The 23072-nt window shown below is 37.6% G+C and overlaps 1 protein-coding gene across 4 annotated transcripts in view; it reads right to left on the minus strand.

The window, feature by feature from the left end:
- Window positions 1-23072, minus strand: part of Thoc2 (THO complex subunit 2) — a 127038-nt gene that overhangs the window by 33572 nt on the left and 70394 nt on the right. For 3 of the 4 annotated variants that reach the window (XM_055612131.1, XM_055612129.1, XM_055612130.1), the window contains exons 13-21: window positions 18918-18959; window positions 18378-18508; window positions 18178-18279; window positions 16301-16385; window positions 7685-7778; window positions 7212-7292; window positions 5570-5666; window positions 3039-3156; window positions 314-493 (exon numbers count right to left, since the gene is read on the minus strand). In XM_055612131.1, coding sequence (XP_055468106.1) covers window positions 314-493; window positions 3039-3156; window positions 5570-5666; window positions 7212-7292; window positions 7685-7778; window positions 16301-16385; window positions 18178-18279; window positions 18378-18508; window positions 18918-18959 — 930 coding nt within the window. The remainder of the gene's footprint in view (window positions 1-313; window positions 494-3038; window positions 3157-5569; window positions 5667-7211; window positions 7293-7684; window positions 7779-16300; window positions 16386-18177; window positions 18280-18377; window positions 18509-18917; window positions 18960-23072) is intronic. The other variant, XM_055612132.1, reaches the window with a different exon arrangement.

The following is a 23072-nucleotide window of genomic DNA, read 5'->3' on the forward strand; positions in this document are numbered from 1 at the left end:
AAATAGTACCTACTGTGCTGCAATTGAAATTCCAAATTTCCAGAGGTCAAAAAGGGCAAACAAGCTGATGATGGCTTTTCATAATGGAATGTCTAGCTGAAAATGTTACACGTAATATCTCCTACACTCATCTCTTAAATATCATAATTTATACAGAAAACAGAGGCCATAGTTAAGGAAAGCCTATCTGACATTAGAAGTGTTTCATATTGATACGATATATACAAATAATATGTTTCAAATGACATCACAATCTCTATTTTTATCAGGATTAAAAAGACTCTTACTCAACAGCAAAGTTTCTTTTACTTACCTGGTCATAGAGTTTCCCCACAAGTTTCAAGTGTTTCTCTCCACCCTCCTGAAAAATTACCCCATTCCTCTGCTGAGCCATAAGCAAACAGAGAGGAAGAGCAAGATCGTGGTCCAGTAGGGCATCCTTTAATCTCTGAGAAGACTTTTTAGTGTTTCTGATCTGGCCAAAATAACCACCCTACATAAGAGAAGACACGAATTTACTGCTATATGCAATGTACTCCATGCCATCTCAATGGAAAAAACACAGAAGGAAGTTGAAACATACTCGTTAAAATATTTCTGAGCTTACTGTTTCCCACATCTTTCATAAGATTCCCTGCACTCTGCCCAAAGGTTGCCCATAAGTCTCAGCATCTGCATTGATATTCTGCAGGGCAGAGCCTTCCAAAGGTCCTCTGTGCCAGGCTCCTGACTTGTTCCCTCTTTTCTCCTTCTTCTGATATCCATCCTCTTTGTCTTTCTAGATATGAATTGAGCATTTTAGCAAGAGTCCTCCCTCTTGATTAGTATCTTCAAGTGTACAGATTTTAGTAGGTTATCTGGAGAGGACAGGAACTCCACAAGGAGAGCAACAGAACCAAATATCTGAGCACAGAGGTCTTTCCTGAGACTGATACTCCAACCAAGGACTATGCATGAAGATAACCTAAGACCCCTGCACAGATGTAGCCCATGGCAGTTCAGTATCCAATTGGGTTCCATTGTAATAGGAACAGGGACTGTCTCTGACATGAACTGATTGGCCTGCTCTTTAATTACCTCCCCCTGAGGGGGAAGCAGCATGACCAGGCCACAGAAGAAGACACTGCAGCTACTCCTGGTGAGACCTAATTGACTAAGATCAGAAGGAAGGAAAAGATCTCCCCTATCAGTGGACTTGGGGAGTGGCATGCATGCAGAGGATGGAGGAAGGGAGGGATTGGGACGGGAGGAGGGAGGGAACTACAGGGGGGATACAAAGTGAATAAAATGTAATTTAATAAGGAATTAAAAAAATATTTCTGAGCTAGGAGTTATAATATAAAAACCTGGGAGGTAGTCAGGGGAGAGTGAGTTCAAGACCATCTTCAACTACACAAGCGTAAGGACAACTTGGACTACAAGAGACCCTGTCTTATGAAAGCAGAATTTTTAAAAATGCCTGACTTAAACTTAGGGCTGAGTGCAGTGAATCTTATAAAATAAGGGGGGATAGGAAGACCTGCAGGGGATAGGAGCTCCACAAGGAGAGCAACAGAACCACAATATCTGGACACAGGGGTCTTTTGTGAGACTGATACTCCAAACAAGGACCTTGCATGGAGATATCTTAGAACCGCTGCATAGAAGTAGCCCATGGGCAGCTCAGTGTCCAAGAGGGTTCCCCAACAATAGGAACAGAGACCATCTCTGACCTGAACTCGTGGGCTGGCTCTTTGATCACCTCCAGCTAAGGGGGGAGCAGCATTGCCAGGCCACAGAGGAAGATAATGCAGTCAGTCCTGATGAGACCTGATAGGCTAGGGTGGGATTGGGAGGGTGTGAGGGAGGGAGCTACAGTAGGGATACAAAGTGAATAAACTGTAATTTATAAAAAAAAAATAAATGAATTTTTTAAAATGCCTGGCTTAACAGTAAAGGAATAAGATAAAGCATTTCTATATCCTATATTCATTCTTTTTAACAAAATTGTTTTAATGATACTATTATTGATTATAATCTGGCTAATGGTAACTCAACAGTGCTTAGAATTTTTCAGTTTCCATTCTCCGCTGTGTCTCTAATAAGCATTTTTTAATTCAGTGAAGAGATTTAATAGACTGTGATAAAGATTTAGTGCAGTGAAAATATTAAGAAAAATGGAAGCTCTAGCATTTCTTTTCAGTACAGATATATATTACTGTCTTTTACACTTTCAGTTTATTTTTTAAATTCCAATTTCTAGTGTATCACAGCTCTTAAAAGAGAAGGTAGCAGCGGTTTTGAGAAAACATGACTTTGACATTAGGCTGTTTGGATTCTATGCAATGACTACATATACAATATTGTCCACTTATCTCTGGCAGGTATGTTCCACGAGCCACAGTGGTAACTGAAAACTATAGATGGTATCAAACTCTACATAAATTGTTTCTCCTATGCATATATACCCATGACAAAGCTTAATTAGGCACAGTAAGAAACTAACAACAAGTTTATATAATAAAAGTTACATGAACATGGTTACTCTCCAAATATGTTATTGTACGGTATCCATGATTCTTATGATGACACTTAGGCATAATGATGAAGAATTGGGAAACCCAAGCAAAGGTTACAAGAATATAAGTTTTTTGCCATATAGCCAATTGGTAACCAGGACTACTATCCACATAGCCAAAATGATAAGCCAAGATGGCTATTATGTGACTAATAAGTAGCTTATACAGCATGGATATGATGGCCAAAAGATAATTTATGTCCCAAAAGTGAGCAAAAAGGCAAAATTTTTCAACATTCTCCACATAATAGATCTCAAACTTATATATATATATATATATATATATATATATATATATATATATATATATATATATATATATATAATATTATATATATATTATTTCTGGATTTGTTCTTTTCAATTTTGAATTGTGGTTAACCATAGGTAATCGATGTCTTGAAAAACAAAGCCACAGATACAGTGGAACTATAGTAAAGTTGATCTTAAAAACACAATAAACAAAAGCAGCAATTCTTACCTCAGCCTTTAGCTGCTCCCCACCAGTCATAGCTTCTAATTGCTCCATTGTCATTTCCTCTGTAATTTCGATTCCAGCCATTTTTTGTACCACTTCTTTCAATATTAATAGGTCAAAACTAATATAAAAATTAAAAGAAACAGAGTATTTGAAGTTAAAACTTCAAATATGAAAATAATAATACATAAGAATCTTAGACATAAATAAAGAATGAAAGACAACACCAAAGCTTATTTTTTATTTTATTTATTTAAATAAAATAGTTATATCCCTTCTAGTACTGTAACGATAATAATTCATGTTTATCTTTGAGTTTTTACCCAGATTAATTTGAAGCTTGTGGATACGATACAAAAATAAAATGAAACATACTCATATATCCTTTACCTAAACTTCATACATTTTTACAGTTTTCATTTGCAATTTCCCTTCACTTCCTCCCTCCCCTCCTCTACCTCTCTCATTCTGTTTTTGATTGTCAATAAACATGAAATGTCCACCAAGGGACCACACATTAAGGACTTGATCCCAAACTGACAGTACTATTTTGGAAGGTTCTTGAAACTTTAGGTAAGGTCTAGCTAGAGGAAGCAAGTCATTGAGAATATATTCTTAGGGGCAGTATCTTGTCCCTGGCCCCTTTGCCCTCTCATTCTCACACTTTCTGTCTGTCTCCATTCTCTCTTCTTCCTCTCCTCACACACTCCTCCACCTTCCCTCCCTAACCCCCATCTCACACACCCCCAGAGAGAACTGTTTCTTCCCTTTTCACTCTTACTGCTCTAAGACAGATTTTCTGTGCCACACAACCTTAAGCCCTGATATTATTTCTGCCTCACACCACAACAAAAGCAAGGTAGTTGTTACCTCCAGACTTGAACCTCTAAAACTGAGTAGAAAAGAATCATCCGTCTCATGTTGCTTCTTTTATGAGTTTGTCACAATGACAAGAAAATAACACAAAATGCTTTACAGAATGTAGAGGAAAGTAGGTTATTTACACCATGGTCTTTTACTTTCTCAAAGATTTAAGAATGCATATTACAGTAGAACAGAGCCACTTGTTCATACAACTATAGCTCTTAAGAACTTCAGTAAATCTAAAACCTAATCATCTATTATTTATATTTTATTTGTATCAGCTGCCCCAATATTTTCCTCATCCTCCAATTTAGGATGCTCAATACATTATTTTTACAGCAGAAAGCCATCTCCCTAAAACTCCAAATAATAAGAATGAATAAAGCCCTGTAATAATCATACATAATTAGAAAGGAAAATGGGAAGCAAAGAAAAAAACCAAAGTGAAAAGTGACAAGTTGTTGTACTTGAGCCTAAAGTACAAGCTTTTGTAAAATACAAAGCGTATTCTAGTTATATGTTAACAGGCAGACATTTTTTGACACATAGTTTCACTATATAGTCTATACTATCTATAAACTCATGGTCCTCCTACCTAAGTGTTCTGAACTATAGCCATCTGCCACCACACCTGGCTAGGCATGCACATTAATGTGCAACATTTAGAACTGTTACTGGAAACAACACTTTGTGATTTTCATAATTTTCTTCAATTACATAATTTTTCCAAAGGTGAAAGTATACCTATTAACATACAAGGTCCTAGACAAAGGTATACTTCTCTGATATTCATATTAGGGACTTCTTTTCAATGTGCCATGCTTTCCTAAACCAGGTAGTTTCATGCAAACTAATACACAACTACCAATCTATCCAAGTTAATATATTTTTAATTTTTCCCAAAGCCAAAATAGCAGTCTGTCAAGAATTAATGTAGCACCCATTTCAAACACAAAAGAGCTTTTTTGTTGATTTTTTTATCAAAACTCTTCTCAAAACAATATAGAGTTGTTTGATTATAATCAGTCTATTGGTGCTAGTGTTCAACAGATCTATTTAGTCAAAGCCTAAGTACTGCCATTGGCTCAGTAAAAAACAGTATACACAAAGAAGGAAACTGTTAAAAGCACATGAGGCCTTAAATATACATAGGTTCATATTCAAAAAGTATTTTTTCTAAATACTACATTAAAGAAAAAACTTAATGGTAAAATAAGTTAGCTGTCCTTTTAATGAGTTATATAGGTAGCCAAATATTTTAGTACTAAAGAAACTACCTCTCTGTATTGCCTCCTAATTTCTCTTAAAGATTCAATAGCCAGGTATACTGGCACATGCCTTTAATCCAATCACTCACAAGGCAGAGGCAAGCAGGTTGGTCTCTGTGAGTTTAAGGCCAGCCTGTAATTAATAAATAGTGAGTTCCAGGATGGTCAGGGCTACATGATGACACTCTATGTGTCCAAAAAAAAAAAAAAAAGAATTCTCTATACATGTAACTCTAACACTTCAGAGGGAAGATCTCAATTTTGAGGAGAACCTGACCTGCACAATGAGATTCTACAAAGAGCTATTCCAGTTGAATTTGAGTCTTTCAAAGTAACAGTAATTTCAACATTGCAAACACCAGAAGGACTAAAGTTACTGAATTTCATCTCTGTATAAATTACCTTTTGCCTGCCTTTAATTGATTGGCTACATACTGAAGAAGACCAGCAAGATCAATTGGATATTTACGGAATACTGCACCACAGAAACTAGCCAGACCTGCATGAAATAAAAAAATAAAAACAGTTCATGAAATGAAAAGTGCAATAAGGATAATTTCAACAAATTCAATTTCTAAAACAAAATGGAGTATGAATAATTTTTACAGATTTATTTTTAGTTCATGTGTGTGCATGTTTGCCTACATGTATGTATGTGTACCATGTTTGTGCCAGGTGCCTAAGGAAGCTAGAAGAGGGTGTTAGATCCCTAGAATAGATGTAATGGATGATTCTGAGCTGCCACGTGGGTGCTGGGAACACTGGTCCTCTTGAAGAGCAGCCAGTGAGTGCTCTTAACCACTGAGGCATCTCTTTAGTCCTGTACGGTTTAAGTCTTGACTGATATAACTGAATGGAGTTTTACCATAATAATAGCTAATATTTATCCAGCATACATATGTAAGCACATTATATTGATTAACTCTTACAACAATCACCTTAGGTTAGTATAAAACTACTGATGAAGTAAACTGAAAATATATAGATCACATGATTGCTCATGATCACAGTACAAAGTAAAGCAGTGATTCGGTCTACACATCTTGGTAAGTTAGGACTCAGCCGTGCACAATACGAAGTAAACTTAAACAACCAAATGTCTGCCCCTAAAAATTTTGAGTCAAAGAGATTATTTATATCTAGGAACAAGCTACAGTTATAGACAGCAAAAGAAACAGGTAAGTTTACTAGAACCAGAAGAATTTTGTTTTGTTTTGTTTTTAATTTTATGTGTTTGGGTGTCCTGCCTGCATATATGTTTATGTACCATGTGTGCCTAGTGCCCACAAAGATCAGAAAGGAGAGTCAGATTCCCCAGAACTGGGGTTAAAGGTAGTTACAAGCCACCATATCAGATCTGGGACTAGAACCAGAGTCCTCTAGAAGAGCAGTCAATGCTCTTAAATGCTGAGCCAGCTCACCAGCCTTGGAAAGCCAATTTTAACCAATAGTCCCTATTATTTCCTGAAGGGAGAGAAACTGCAGTGAAAACAAGAGTATCTAATAATCTGTAACACTTAACAGTTATTTGCCAAGTACATAAATAACTAGACCAAACTTAAGTCCTATACTTAAGGAGCACACAGAACAGTGGAAAATTCAGATTCGCATACATTAGACAAGGAAAGAGTATAACCTGTAAATAATACTAAGTTAGAAAAAAAAAAAAAAAAAAGGAAAGTCAGATGCCTCCCCAGATTCTCCCATTTACATACTAAACCAACCCAATCCCATTTAACTTCCCAGACCAGATGACACTGAACACATATTCAGGGTGCTATGGCCAGAGAGAGCTTCCTCAAATTCTATCATAGTAAAATATAGTCTCTTGTTTAGAGAAGTAAGTACTAAATAAATCTCCATACAAAATCAAGGTCTCATACACACTGCAGAAAAAGCTGAGTAGCTAGAGATCCTCAAGAGCTCTTGAGAAATAAGCCCTTAAAAAGCCTGTAAGCACAGAGAGCCAAATAAAGCATGGCAGTTACCACCTCCTTAGTTTCACCAATAGTACTACCATCATTAGAAGAATAGAAGTACTTACTCTGAAGCCAGCTTGAGATAGTAGTGTCATCATGCTTCATTCTCTCCTTTTCGGGATTAGCTAAAGCTTCAATGATACAATCTTTCACACATTAAGGAAAAAAATTATGATAGTACCAGAAACCCAACCAACACGCTTAAACCACCACATCTTCAGGGAAAAATAAAAATAACAACCATACTCATTATATATCAATCCTCCTTCGTTGCCCTCTTTTCCATCTCATAACAAGTAACATTCCACTTGTATCAACATGGTTGGTAAAATGAGTATGTCTCCCTTTCTGTAACACAAAGCACTCACATATCTGCATGCATACACATGCACACACAGAATTTCTCTCTCAATACTTTGGATTGACCACATAACAGCCGACTGGACTAACCATAAATTATTTTAGAGGAAGCCAGAAAAAAAAATCATTCAGCATTTAAATGCATGAAATCTGTATTTTGCACCACATGAAAGGATACATGCCAAGACATCATAATTCAATGAAGTGAGGTATTTCAATGAATCTACTACAGGTGTTATCAAGTTATCATATTTCTGTATTTGTGACAGGATCTGGAAGATCAAGAAAGAGTTAAGTTGCATTAACTAAATAAAAAACTTCTATGCTAATTAATGTTCATACTTTTCAAAAATTAGAACTAATACAATCAAAGTGATTCTAGCCAGGCAGTGGTGGCACACACCTGTAATCCCAGCACTCAAGAGGCAGAGACAGGTGGATCTCTGAGTTTGAGGCCAGCTTGGTCTACAGAGCTAGTTCCAGGACAGTCAAGGCTACACAGAGTAACCTGTCATAAAAAACCAAAACAAACAAACAAACAAAAAAGGCTCTACTGTTTCACATTTATATAAAACTTATTACAGGAAGCAGGGCAAGATGGCAGCGCCGGAGGACTCTCATTCTGAGCAGCAGCACAGCAGGATCAGCACAGTGACCAGCAGTCAGAACTCGCGGCCATAAAACACAAGTGATTGTATCTCCCAGGTGAGAGGATACCCCACGGTGGGCGATTCAATCAGCTTTAACTCATCCGGCTAAACCGAGGAAGGGATCCCGGTTCCACCAGGCGCTTGGTCGCCAGCCCAGACCTACAAACCAGCGTGATCTGGTCACTGTCCCAGACTGAACTGTGGGCCCACAACATCACAGACTGGATTTTCCAGCCGAGAGATAACCCCACGGAGCAGGAAACGATTGGGACCAACCTTAGGTCATTCAGACATCCCTAGGAAAAGACTCAGGTTCTGCAGGCGGCCTAGGAGCCAGCCCGGAGCCAGAGCCGGGGACCCAGGCACCTGCACAGAGCCCTGCCTGCATGCAGGATTCGCAGCCTAAGATAGAACTGTGGGCCCCAGGGCACCAGAGACTGAGTTTCACTGTTAGTGCAAACCCACAGGGAGGGAAACGGCTGGTCTGATCTCAAAGCACTCAGCTGATACCACCACCCCGAAAAGGTGTCGGAAAATTACCCAGTTTAGGCAGACACCCAGGCTCCCAAAGGCCAGAAAGGCAGAGCTACAGGTGGGCCTCTGTGCCTGTGGGTTCTACTCGCCACCCCAGACAGAACGGTGGTCCCTAAAGCAAAGACCTGTCCCTGGCAGGAGGAAACCCCACAGCAGTGGGGGGATCATCAGGTCTAACGCTCAGGACACCCAGCACCAAAAGACTTTCTGGATTCACACAGGCTCTAGGCTCTAGCTTTCTAATGCAGGCAGGAGCACTGTGCTCAGCTGCCATTATTGAGTACCCCTAGGGCACTGGGGCACACAGCTGCATCCCCAGACCTACAAAAGCCAGAGAGCCAATACAGCAGCCCTCAGATACTGTGCCAAGGATCAACCAGTTATCCCTAGCTAGACTGACAAAACTGTGGGAATCACTGGTTCTTCAAGAGGGCTGCACCCACAGCGTCCAGAACACAGCAGTACCCGCAGCCGACATCCCAGACAGGGACACACAGCTTCCGGTAGAGACTGAGGCACCCAGCCTTCAGACCAGAGTGGAGCCCTCAGTTACCAGCCTCCAGACCAGAGCGGCGACCCCAGGCGCCAACTCAACGTAGGTGCACATTCTGCAGGCCCAGAGCGGAACACTCAGCCTCTGGCCCAGAGACTTGCTGGACCCTCCTATCACTTTCCCGGACAGAACTGTGTGCCCCAGGATAACAGACTGAGTTACCCTCTTGGGAGAAAACCCCACAGCGAGGGAATCAGCACGTTCTTCAAGAGGACTGTATCTGAAAAACTGTAACAACAGCAGCAGCTCACTAAATTTATAACTAGAAAACCAGCAGTGGGGCATCTGTCTTGAGAACTTCTATGGATGAGAGGAGAGCCCCCCACCCCGCCTAAAAAAGACCACAGCTACTACTCAGGGCTATACACCTGAGGTGAGCAGTGGAAATTCCTGAGAAACACTGGCCATAGAGTGACCATACCCAAAAAGCAGAGGAGGACTTCTTCAGGAAAAATCATCTTCCTGGCCAAGGGAATTCTCCCTACCTCAGGACTCCAGGAAGCACAGAAAGTAACAGCCAACACCTAAAACAGCCTAATGGGTAGAGGTCAGCGTAAACGCTCAACCAAAAAAAGAGAGAGCAATATGGAATCTCCAGAACCCATCCATCCAGGGGCGAAGAGCCCTGGACAACGCAGGATAATAGAAAATCAAGAAGATGACCTTACATCTATGCTGATGAAGAGGATAATAGAGGAAAAAAATAAAATAAGCAAAGAATTAGAGGAAGATAAAACCAATCCAATCAAGGTTATTCATAAAAAAAATGGAGGAAGTTAAAGACAAGCAGATAATGGCCATCCGTGAAGAGATACAGGAATTTGCAGCCAAACAATTTGCGGCCTTCAAACAAGAAATAATTAAATCACTGAAAGAAATAAAAGAAACAGTGGAAAGAACTAAAAGAAAAACAGGAAAATAAAATCAGACAGGTGAAGGAAGTAAACAAAACAACTCAAGACCTGAAGAAAGAACTGGAAAAATTAAAGAAAACAAAATGGAGGAAATAATTGAAAGGAAGAATTTTGGGAAGAAAACAGGAACTACAGAGGTAAGCATAACCAACAGAATACAAGAATGGAAGAAAGAATCTCAGGTGTAGATACAATGGAAGAAATCGATGTATCTGTCAAAGAAAATGTTAAATCCAAAAAATTCCTGACACAGACCGTCCAAGAAATCCAAGACAATATGAAAAGACAAAACCTAAGAATAATAGGAATAGAGGAAAAAGAAGACTCCCTTCTCCAAGGCCCAGAAAATATTTTCAACAAAATCATTGAAGAAAATTTCCCCAAGTTAAAGGAGAAGCCAATATGAATACATGAGGCCTACAGAACACCCAACAAATTTGACCAGAAAAGAAAATCCTCCTGCCACATAATAATCAAAACAGTAAGTATACAGAACAAAGAAAAATACTAAAACCTGCAAGGGAAAAAGGCCAAGTAACATATAATGGCAAACCCATTAGAATCACACCTGACTTTTCAACAGAGACTATGAAAGCTAGAAAGGCCTGGACAGATATCATACAGACCCTAAGAGAACACAGATGTCAGACCAGGCTAATATACACTGCAAAACTCTCAGTCATCATAGATGGAGAAAACAAGATATTCAATGACAAAAACAAATTTCAACAATACCTACACACAAATCCAGCATTACAGAAGACACTGGAAGGGAAAATACAACCCAAGAAAATTAGCTTCTGTCAAGAAAAAACAGGAAATAATTAACCTTACTACAGTAAAATAAAAAGCAACCAAGCACACAATCTTATGACCACAGCCAACATCAAACACAAAGGATATAACAGCCACTGGTCATTAAACTGTCTCAACATCAATGGACTCAACTCTCCAGTAAAAAGACACAGATTAACAGAATGGATACGTAAACAAAACCCAGCAATCTGTTGCATACAAGAAACACACCTAAGACACAAAGATAGATATTACCTGAGGGTAAAAGGTTGGAAGAAGAATTTCCAAGCAAAAAGACCCAAGAAACAAGCAGGAGTAGCCATTCTAATATCTGATAAAATAGACTTTCAACCAAAATTAATAAAAAGAGATGGAGAAGGACACTTCATACTCATCAAGGGAAAATTCCACCAGGAAGACATCACAATCCTGAACATCTATGCCCCAAATACAAGAGCATCCACATTTGTAAAAGAAACATTGATAAAATTTAAACCACATATAGATCCCCACACATGCATAGTGGGAGACTTCAACACCCCACTGTCAACAAAGGACAGGTCAACAAAACAGAAATTAAACAAAGAAACAATATCTCTGACAGAGGTCATGAATCAAATGGACCTCACAGACATCTACAGAACTTTACACCCAAACACAAAAGAATTTACCTTCTTCTCAGCACCTCATGGAACCTTCTCCAAAATAGACCATATAGCTGGTCACAAAGCAAACCTCAACACATACAAGAAGACTGAAATAATCCCTTGTATCTTGTCTGATCACCATGGAATAAAGCTGGACCTCAACAACAACACAAATAGCAAAAAGCCTACACACACATGGAAACTGAACAACTTGTTACTAAATGACAGCTGGGTCAGGGAAGAAATAAAGAAAGAAATTAAAGTCTTCCTAGAACTCAATGAAAATGAAGACACAACATACCCCAACTTGTGGGACACAATAAAAGCAGTGCTAAGAGAAAAGTTCATAGCACTAAGTGCCTTCAAGAAGAAATTTGAGACAGCTCATACAAGCAACTTAATGGCCCACTTAAAAACCCTAGAAAAAGAAGAAGCAGACACACCAAAAAGGAGTAGACGGATGGAAATAATCAAACTCAGGACTGAAATAAATCAATTAGAAACAAATAAAACAATTCAAAGAATCAATGAAACCAAGAGCTGGTTCTTTGAGAAAATCAACAAGATCGACAAACCCTTAGCCAAGCTAACGAGAAGGCAGAGAGACACCATCCAAATCAACAAAAACAGAAATGAAAAGGGGGACATAACTACAGACACTGAGGAAATCCAAACAATCATTAGGACTTACTTCAAAAGTCTATATGCCACAAAATTTGAAAATCCAAATGAAATTGACAATTTTCTTGATAGATTCCATTTACCAAAATTAAATCAAGATCAGTTAAACAGATTAAATAGTTTACATCCACCAAAGAAATAGAAGCAGTCATCAAAAGTCTCCCATCCAAAAAAAGCCCAGGACCAGATGGCTTCAGCGCAGAATTCTATCAGACCTTCAAAGAAGAGCTAACTCCAATTCTCTTCAAACTATTCCACAAAATAGAAACAAAAGGAACATTACCAAACTCATTCTTTGAAGCCACAGTCACCTTGGTACCTAAACCTCAGAAAGACTCAACAAAGAAAGAGAATTTCAGGCCAATCTCCCTCATGAACATTGATGCAAAAATACTTAACAAAATGCTTGCAAACCGAATACAAGAACACATCAAAGATATCATCCACTATGACCAAGTAGGCTTCATCCCAGGTATGCAGGGGTGGTTCAATATATGGAAATCCATCTATGTGATCCACCATATTAACAAACTGAAAGAAAAAAACCACATGATAATCTCCCTAGATGCTGAAAAAGCATTTGACAAAATCCAACATCCATTCATGTTTAAAGTATTGGAGAGATCAGGAATACAAGGCACATATCTAAACATAGTAAAGGCAATATACAACAAGCCTATAGCCAACATCAAACTGAACGAAGAGAAACTTAAAGCAATCCAAATGAAATCAGGGACAAGACAAGGCTGCCCGCTCTCTCCATATCTCTTCAACATAGTGCTGGAAGTCCTTGCTAGAGCAATAAGACAGTTGAAGGAGATCAAGGGGATACAGATGGAAAAGGAAGAAGTCAAATTATCACTATTTGCAGATGATATGATAGTATACATGAGTGACCCCAAAAACTCTACCAGGGAACACCTACAGCTGATAAACACCTTCAGCAAAGTGGCCGGATACAAAAGCAACTCAAAAAAAATCAGTAGCCCTCCTGTATACAAAAGACAAAAGGGTTGAGAAAGAAATTAGAGAAACAACACCCTTCACAATAACCACAAATGACATAAAGTACCTTGGTGTAACCCTAACCAAGCAAGTCAAAGACTTGTATGGAAAAAATTTCAAGTCTCTGAAGAAAGAATTAGAAGAAGATATGAGAAGATAGAAAGATCTCCCATGCTCTTGGCTTGGCAGGATTAATATAGTAAAAATAGCCATCTTACCAAAAGCAATCTACAGATTCAATACAATTCCCATCAAATTACCAACACAATTCTTTACAGATCTGGAAAGAAAAATTCTCAACTTCATATGGAATAACAAGAAACCCAAAATTGCTAAAACAATCCTCTACAATAAAAGATCTTCTGGAGGTATCTCCATCCCTGATCTCAAGCTGTACTATAGAGCAACAGTTATAAAAACTGCACGGTACTGGCATAGAAACAGAACGGTGGATCAATGGAACAGAACAGAAGACCCAGAAATAAACCCACACACTTATGGACACCTGATTTTTGACAAAGATGCCAAAACCATACAATGGAAAAAAGATAGCATCTTCAACAAATGGTGCTGGTCCAACTGGATGTCTACATGTAGAAAAATGAAAATAGATCCATACTTATCACCCTGGACAAAACTGAAGTCCAAGTGGATCAAAGACCTCAACATAAAACCAGACACATTGAATCGGCTAGAAAAAAAAGTGGGGAATACCCTAGAACTCATTGGCACAGGAGAAAACTTCCTGAACAGAACACCAACAGCACAGGCTCTAAGAGCAACAATCAATAAATGGGACCTCATGAAACTGAAAAGCTTCTGTAAAGCAAAGGACACCGTCATCAAAAGAAATCGACTGCCTACAGATTTGAAAAGAACCATCACTAACCCTTTATCTGACAGAGGACTCATATCTAGTATATATAAAGAACTAAAGAAGCTGAAAAGCAGCAAACTAAGTAATCCACTTAAAATTCGGGAACAGAGCTAAACAGAGAATTCTCTGTAGAGGAATATTGAATGGCAGAGAAGCACTTAAAGAAATGCTCAACCTCATTAGCCATTAGGGAAATGCAAATCAAAACAACCCTGAGATTTCACCTTACACACATCAGAATGGCCAAGATGAAAAACTCAAGGGACAACACATGCTGGAGAGGTTGTGGAGAAAGGGGAACCCTTCTCCACTGCTGGTGGGAATGTAAACTGGTACAACCACTCTGGAAATCAATCTGGCGCTTTCTCAGACAACTAGGAATAGCGCTTCCTCAAGATCCAGCCATACCACTCCTAGGCATATACTCAAAAGAGGCTCAAGTACTCAAAAAGGACATTTGCTCAACCATGTTTGTAGCAGCTTTATCCGTGATAGCCAGAAGCTGGAAACAGCCCAGATGCCCCTCAACTGAAGAATGGATGCAGAAATTGTGGTACATCTATACATTGGAGTATTACTCAGCAATGAAAAATAAGGAAATGATGAAATTTGCAGGTAAATGGTGGGACCTGGAAAGGATCATCCTGAGTGAGTTGTCCCAGAAGCAAAAAGACACGCATGGTATATACTCACTCATATAAACATACAACATAGAATAAACCCACTAAAATCTGTACATCTAAACAAACTAAGCAAAAGAGAGGACCCTAACTAAAATGTTCAATCCCCATCCAGAAAGGCAAAGAGGATGGACATCAGAAGAAAAAGAAAACAGGAAACAACCTAGGAACCTGCCACAGAGGGCCTCTGAAAGCCAGAAGAAGAAAACAGGAAACAACCTAGGAACCTGCCACTTAGGGCCTCTGAAAGCCTCTGACGTGCAGACTGTCAAAGCAGATGCTGAGCCTGATGGCCAACTGTCGGGTAGAGTGAATGGAATTTTATGTAAGAAGTGGGAAATAGTAAGAGCTGGAGAGGACAGGAACTCCATAAGGAGAGCAACAGAACAAGAAAATTTGAACACAGGGAACTTCCCAAAGACTCATACTCCAACCAAGGACTATTCATGGAGATAATCTAGAACCCCTGCACAGATGTAGCCCATGGCAATTTAGTGTCCAAGTGGCTTACATAGTGATGGGAAGAGGGACTGCCTCTGACATAAACTGATTGGCCTGCTCTTTGATCACCTCCCCCTGAGGGGTGAACAGCCTTACCAGGCCACAGAAGAAGACAATGCAGCCATTCCTGATGTGATCTGATAGACTAAGATCAGAAGGAAGGAGAGGAGGACCTCCCCTATCAGTGGATGTGAGGAAGAGCATACATGAAGAAAGGGGAGGTAGGTGGGATTGGGAGGGGAGGAGGGAGGGGCTTATGGGAGGATACAAAATGAATAAAGTATAGTTAATAGTAATAATAATAAAAAGAATAATAATATAAAAAAAAGAAAGAAAGAAAAATTCCTGGAAAAAATTTAAAAATTAATGAATAAATAAAACATATTACATTATCATTGTCATATAGAGTGTTTTTCTAAGTCTAAATTTTCAATCTAAGAAACAATTCTAAGAGGTCTAATATTGGATTTTGGTATAGTAGAGACTAATCCTGTTTTTCTCTAAATTGGAGTCTGCTTTTTGTTTCACATAACATATTTCTTGTCTTTGGTTTTGTGTTTTGTTTTTCCAAGTGATAGAGAAAACATGAAGTTTGGTGGCTTAAAAGGTAGGGAGGATCTGGGAGGACTTGTGGGAGGAGAAAGAATATGATCAAAATATACTGCATCAAAATTTCAATAATGATAATTTTAAAAAAGGTAACACTGGTATAACTGAATCAAATTAAAACACTATTCAGATGGTTCTAAAACCTAACAGTAGCTCCTTGTACATTACTAGACAACAGATCAACGTTTTCAATGTATAATATAGGAAGTTTTGTTTTTAGCATAAAATGGCATTCCATCTACTTTTTTCCAAACATTTTAAAATTTACATATTTTCATTTCTACTTATACTGATTTAAAGACAACCAAAAGGAAAATCTCTTAAAACTATATTAACTTCAAAACGTACATAATCAAACAAAATGGTTGGATTGCTATGGCTCAGCTTGCCAATTTGTCTTCCTGAAGGCTTCACATTTTCCTTGGTCAGACGCCTACAAAGGAAAAGAAATGTCAAGGATCATACCGAGTAGCATTACTCATGACACCAATAAAGCTCCATTACGTCATGATGAAAACCCAAACATACAAAATGGATCCGTGCAAACAACTGCATTTTTACCTACTTAGTGGGAGAAGTTGGACTCCCTACAGGAATTTCAGAGTTTAACTGCTACTTTTCTGGTAAGGATAAAACTTACTTTGTTGTACAAATACATGAAGACATTTTTTAAAGAATCAGAATTATTTTAGATTTACAAGGTTCCATTTAGCATTTTCAGGGATTACTTCTCCTATTTTCTTATTCAAGATATACAATTTTTAAAATCAATAAATTATATTCCTTTCATTCGTCTTAAATTTTTCTATGCTCAGCATACATTTTCCAAGATTCTAAGACTTTGTAGCAATAAAACTCTTATAGCTCAACACAATTATTATACACAATTTGAAGCTTTTTGAGACTAAATATTAAAAGCAGAAATGCTATAAGCATCCACAAGTGTACAAATGAAAGGAAAGAAGCTTTCTACATCTAGCACCATAAAACATTTAAAAATACATAATGTAGTAAAGTATGAGTTCAATTTGTAATTCACAGAATGTATGCATTTTCAAAGTAATAATATAATTATGTTAAGAAGCTTCTTGTAATAAAAGCAATTCAATAATTAGAATGCTGTAATCATCAGCTGCTTCCCCTTCTTGTTTCCTATAGCTGTTTCTCCCATTCCTTGTTAATCCAGTTCCCCGCCAATGGAGAATAGAGACCATTGGTTTTAAACTTGAGATCATATTCTCTTCAGCCTTCAAACTTCGCACCACCTTTCTCTATTTCTAATGATGCTGAGTAGTTCTCCTATTTGCCATAGTTTACACTCTCCCTATTCACATACACTATACACTTTTAATTCTATTCCATCTGTCTTCACTACCATGAAAGGAAAAAAAAAGCAAAATTAAAGAAATATAATGGTATCCTATATCTTCAAGCTACCAGAATGTCAGGCATATATAAAACACAATCAATGAGAATACGAAGAATGAATGATTTGAAAACTTACAAAATTATACAAAAATTTTATTACATGTCACTCTCTATGTAAAACGTTTTAAGCACCAAACTCAAAGTATGGCGCAACAGCTACAGCTAAAATGTAACAAAAATTCAAGTACATTAAGAAGTCCACTCATATTGTTTTACACTAAATAATAATTTGTATTCATGTATGCATTCACTCATATTAATGTTTTCTCTGACAAAATGCTAAACATTAGAAATACAAAAATGAAGCAGTTATTGCTCTCAAGCCTGGCCTAACTAAAGACATGGATTTAAAACCATGTTTTTAAAATTTCCGTGTTCTTTTTTGTTTATTAATTTTTCTGACAGTCTCATCTCAGTAGCTAGTAACGACAGAAATCAAACTCATTATCCTCCTGCCTCTGGAGTAAGGAGAGAACCGACTTCTGTATTCCCTGTACTTTGAAATCATAGTAAGAAGAGAATCCACTCCCACTATTCTCTGATCTTCATGTGCATACCATGGCATGCACACACACACATATACACACACACACAAACAAAAATACACCCCTAAAAAACATTAACTTGTTATTAAAATTAAGTAACATAAAAACTAAGTCTTTCTAGCTGTAATAAGCAACTATACCCTTAACAAATATTTATAAGCTTTCTCAAAACTGAGACTCTAAACAAGATAGTTGAAACAAAGTAAATTATATACAGACATATTTGAGATGAATATAAAATATAAAACTTACTTCATGATATACTTGGCTCTGTCTATGGTTTGGGCTTTAACTTTTACTAAAAGTGGGTGACCGTTATAAGTTTCATTCTTCCACTGGCCATATAGACGATATCTTTTAAAAATGAGATGAAAATTAGAAAATATTACATGCTTAGAAGCTAATGCACTAGAATTAATTAATAGGAGTTAACAATCTGAATAAATATTTACCTATGCTGATAGGGAAATGTCTTAAACATTCCCCACAGTTCCTCAGACATGCAAGCATTGCAGTCCATCAAAGAAAGGGATGGAAGTAATACCTGGTCAGTAATGCTAAGCAAACAGCTAAGGATAACCTCCTAAGAAGAAAGCAAGAACAATTATTTCATTAAGAGGTTTATTTCAATATATCCTCAAAATAAGAATAACAGTCTTAAAGGAATTATCATTTTTAAATCTCAGAACATAGTATATATAATTCCCCACCCTACTGTTGTCTTTTCTCCATCTAAGATAGCAAATGAGGTAAGAGAAGCAGAGGAGGTAGCAAGGCAATGAGGGGTTTAACCTTTTCCTTTATATAGTAAGGTAATCTTCAAAAGGAAGAGTTAAGTCTTAAAAGAAAATTTTCACTGAGCTGCCATGCTGTATTGACTATGTAAAGTATAAAATTATTTCCAAATATAGTTAAATCTTGTTCATATTAAAACATTCAGCATGCTATATCTTGACAAACACACCCATTATTCATTTTTGTCAGTCTCTTACCGTTTTTTCTTTATCTTCTTGTTTGCTTCCATCGGACTGAAACTAAAATTTAGAAAAATAAAATGTTAAAAAGTGGATTGTTGCCTTAGCTTACAATATGAAAAAACTTACATATCACTTACTTGTTTGCCGTTTACATATATGTATATTTGAAATATAACTGCTTACTAATTAATATTTTAAATTTTAATGCATATTTTAATGTCTAATTATTTTAAAATCTTTGAATTTCAACTATAAATGAGGCGGGTGGTATCTGTTTCCCTCTCTCTCTCTCGTGTGTGTGTGTGTGTGTGTGTGTCCCTGAGATATGGTTTCATGAAGCTCTGGCTGGTTTCTAAATCTCTATCTAATGTCTAGTATAACCTCGAACTTCTGATCCTCTTGCCTCCACCTCCCAAGTACTTGGACTACAGGTATGTGTGAACACACTCAGTTTATGTCATACTGGGAATTATGGCCAGCCAGGGCTTTAGGCCCAATATACAAGCACTGTCCACTGGTCTACATCTCCAATCCTAAGTATTAGTTTTATGTGTTAATTTTTTTCACCTTCATTATAAACCAAAGCTTTCTAAAGCTCATATTAAGCATTAATTACTAAACTTAATTTAATAAAACTGTAACCATTTAGTGCTAATGTATTTACATTTTCAATCCAGATATTTCTCAACCTTTCTAAATGCTGCAGTGTTTTAATATGGTTCCTCATGTTGTAGTTTACCATCCCCCAACCATAAAGTTATTTTTGTTGCTACTCCATAACAGTAATTTTCCTACTAGGTGGTATCTCAGTTCCTAAGACCATGGGAAATATGTATTTCAGATGGTTGTGACCCACAGGTCGAAAACTGCTTCTTTACAGAATTAATAAAATCAAATACTAATGTAACTAAAAGTCAAAATTAAGAAAATGAACTTTAGTTGCCTTATAATTCACTACTACCACAGCACTCAACAAAAAATAAGTCCAGATGGGATTCAGCCACAGGCAGAGATCCAGGAGATACAAGGAGAGAGAGTTCAGCAGGAAAGCTATAAAATTTTTGTATATACTCTTTGGGAGAGATCAGGATAAGACAAACTTGAAGAAACAAGAGACTGAGAAATTAGATGCTGCTTTGCACTGTACTTCCTCTCTGCACTCTACACTCCAGTTCCATGGCCTGTACCATTTCCTGGGACCTACCCTGATCTGTGTCCCAGAGACCAGCACAGATCAGGAAGCAGCAGGACCTACCACAATCTGAGGCCCAGGAGACCAGCATGGATCAAGGAATAGCAGGAAGACCAGAGGACTGCAGCTATCTGGTATCATGAGCTCTACCTACAACCCCAAAGACCTATTACCATCAGAGACCAACAGGCCTACTAATAACAGAGTCAACCAAATGGCTAGAGGTCAGCGTAAGAACACCAGCAACTAAACCCAGGGCCACATGATACCACCAAAACACAGCTATCATACCACAGCAAGTCTTGAGGATATTTAACACTGGAAGCAAAAGAAAACGATCTTAAATCTGAGGTTATGAAAATAATAGAGGCCTTAAAAGAAGAAAATGAGTCCACAGATAAGGGAGGTCCTCCTCCCCTTCCATCTGACCCTAGCTTATTTGGTCTCATCCAAACTGGCTGCATTGTCCTCCTCTGTGGTTTGGCAAAGCTGCTCCCCTATCCAGGGGAGGCAGTCAAAGAGCTAGCCACCGAGTTCAGGTCAGAGACAATCCCTGTTCCCCTTACTAGGGTACCCACTTGGAGAATGAGCTGCCATGGGCTATATCTGAGCAGAGGTTCTAGGTTATATCCATGAATGATCCTTGGTTGGAGTATCAGTCTCAGAAAATACCCCTGTGCCCAGCTATTTTCGTTCTGTTACCATGCTTGTGGAGTTCCTGTTCTCTCCAAGTCTTACTATCCCCCCCTTCTTTCCTAAGATCTGTGGACTTGGAAAGGAGCATAGGAAGAGATAAGGGAGGGAGGGTTACAAAGTAAATAAACTGTAACTAATATAAAAAATAAAAAAATAATAATTAAAAATAATGTAAACTTCAAAAATTCTAGTTTTTTCTTTTCTGTTTGGTTTTCAAAGACAGAGTTTCTCTGTGTAGACTTGCCTATCCTGTACTCACTTTGGAGACCAGGCTGGCCTCAAACTCACAGAGATCTACCTGCCTCTGCCTCACGAGTACTGGATTACAGGCATGTACCACCACACCCAGCTTCTAGTTCCTTCTGTTTTTGACATATTTCCGTGTGTGTGTATTAATTTCTCTTTATTTATTTGTTGATGGAGATTGTTTAATTACATATCATAAATATTGGTAATAATTTTGGCCAAAAGACAATGAAGACCTCACTTCAAAATACTTATTTGTTTATGTACATTCCCAAATAATGGAGCATCAGGAACTTATACTACTGTTTTAAAAATTGAAAAAAAAAAAAAAGAAGAAGAAAATGAATCCCTCACAGAAGTGCAGGAAAATGCAACCAAATAGGTGAAGAAATTGAATAAATCCCTTAAAGAAATACAGGAAAATATAACCAAACAGGAGAAGGAAATGAATAAAACTGTCAAATACCTAAAAAATGGAAATAGAAGCAACAAAGAAAACACAATCTGGACATAAGCCCCCTGCACATATGCAGCCATTGGGGTAGCTTGGTCTTCATGTGGGTCACCTGGCTAGTGGGGAGGGAGGAGCTGTTTCTAACACAGATTCTATTGCCTGCTTTTGGATCATTTCCCTCTGGGCAGGGCTGCTTTGCCTGGCTTCAGAGGATAAGGATATGCACTTGATCTTGATGTGCATATCCTTTTCTGGTGGAAAAGGAGAAGGAAAGGAGGAAGGAGGGGAAGAAGAAGATGGGAAGAGAGGAGGGAGGGGGCACCCTTGGGGTGCTCAGTGAAATTTCATTGTATTGACTCTTTGTAAGGGTTAGTAATATGTTCTCATTCTAAGCCAACTTGGCACTTCTACTTGGCACTTCCATTGCTCTGACTTAGAATTGTCCTTAAGAATCATTCTATTTCTTGTCATCTGGAAATTGTTCTTTCTATAAAACAAAACATAAAAGAAACTGAAATAAAAGAACAAGAACAACAATAACAAAAATAAGTCTAAAATATCTGTGACACTGCTGATAAAACAACAACACATCTTTGTGCCTGCATTATCCCAATATAGACTGAACCTTGAAGTGACTTGTTTGGCAATGCTGTCTAGTCACTTAAAAATAATGTGAAAGCTAAGCATAATAGCTCATCCTTTTAATCCCAGCACTTGGAAAGCAGACCTCTGAGAGTCCAAAGTCAGTCTAGTCTACAGCTATAGCTACATAGAGAATGCTGGTCTCAAACAAACAACAAAACTGTTAGTGATGCCTGTAAGTGAATATATGTATAAGGGTAGAAAATCCAAAATACAAAGAAAGAACTAACATCTAAGGTCAATCTAGACATCAGGGGAAGGTGTAGTTCAAAAACTCAAGCATGGGAAGAAGAAAGTTATGATGTAACAACAAACATTTGATTTTCTTGTTAAAGAATAGTGTCGGTTTGTATGCTTTGAGTATATTACTAAAGAAGCCAAATGCTTTGTTTTACGTAACAATGATTTGGAATTGCATACCAACATATTTTCTTTTTCTAAATGGCAGGTTTGAGAAAATACAGTTCATTCTCACAGATACAACTGAGTCAACATATATTTTGTCAGCAAATAAGGAGTTCAATTATAGAAAAGTGGTCTTGCAGAAACAAAACTAAATAGCTATTGTTTGTAGTTGATGTCATTGTCTCTGAAATAGAGAACTAGTAAGTCAGGTAACATACAGTGTATATGATAGGAGGCAGAAATGAGGATAGGCCATAATTGGGAAAACTAGGCTTATCCTTTAGCAATGTTCAAGGCAGTTAGGATACCCCTTTTCCTACTATGCTGTGATTTTAAAAACCTGATAAAATTACATAGTTTTATTCCATGGAAATAAAATATTTTCATAGTAATGTAGCTGGTTTCCTTACCTGAGTAACTCAAGTGAGTTTCTAACATCCATGTGTTGATTCTTTTTATTTTGTAAGCAAAAATAAATAAATAAATAAATAAATAAATAAATAAATAAATAAATAAATAAATAAATAAATAAATA

Source organism: Psammomys obesus, unplaced genomic scaffold, assembly GCF_907164565.1.
Source record: "Psammomys obesus unplaced genomic scaffold, mPsaObe1.curated_primary_1811, whole genome shotgun sequence".
NCBI classification, from domain to species: domain Eukaryota; kingdom Metazoa; phylum Chordata; class Mammalia; order Rodentia; family Muridae; genus Psammomys; species Psammomys obesus.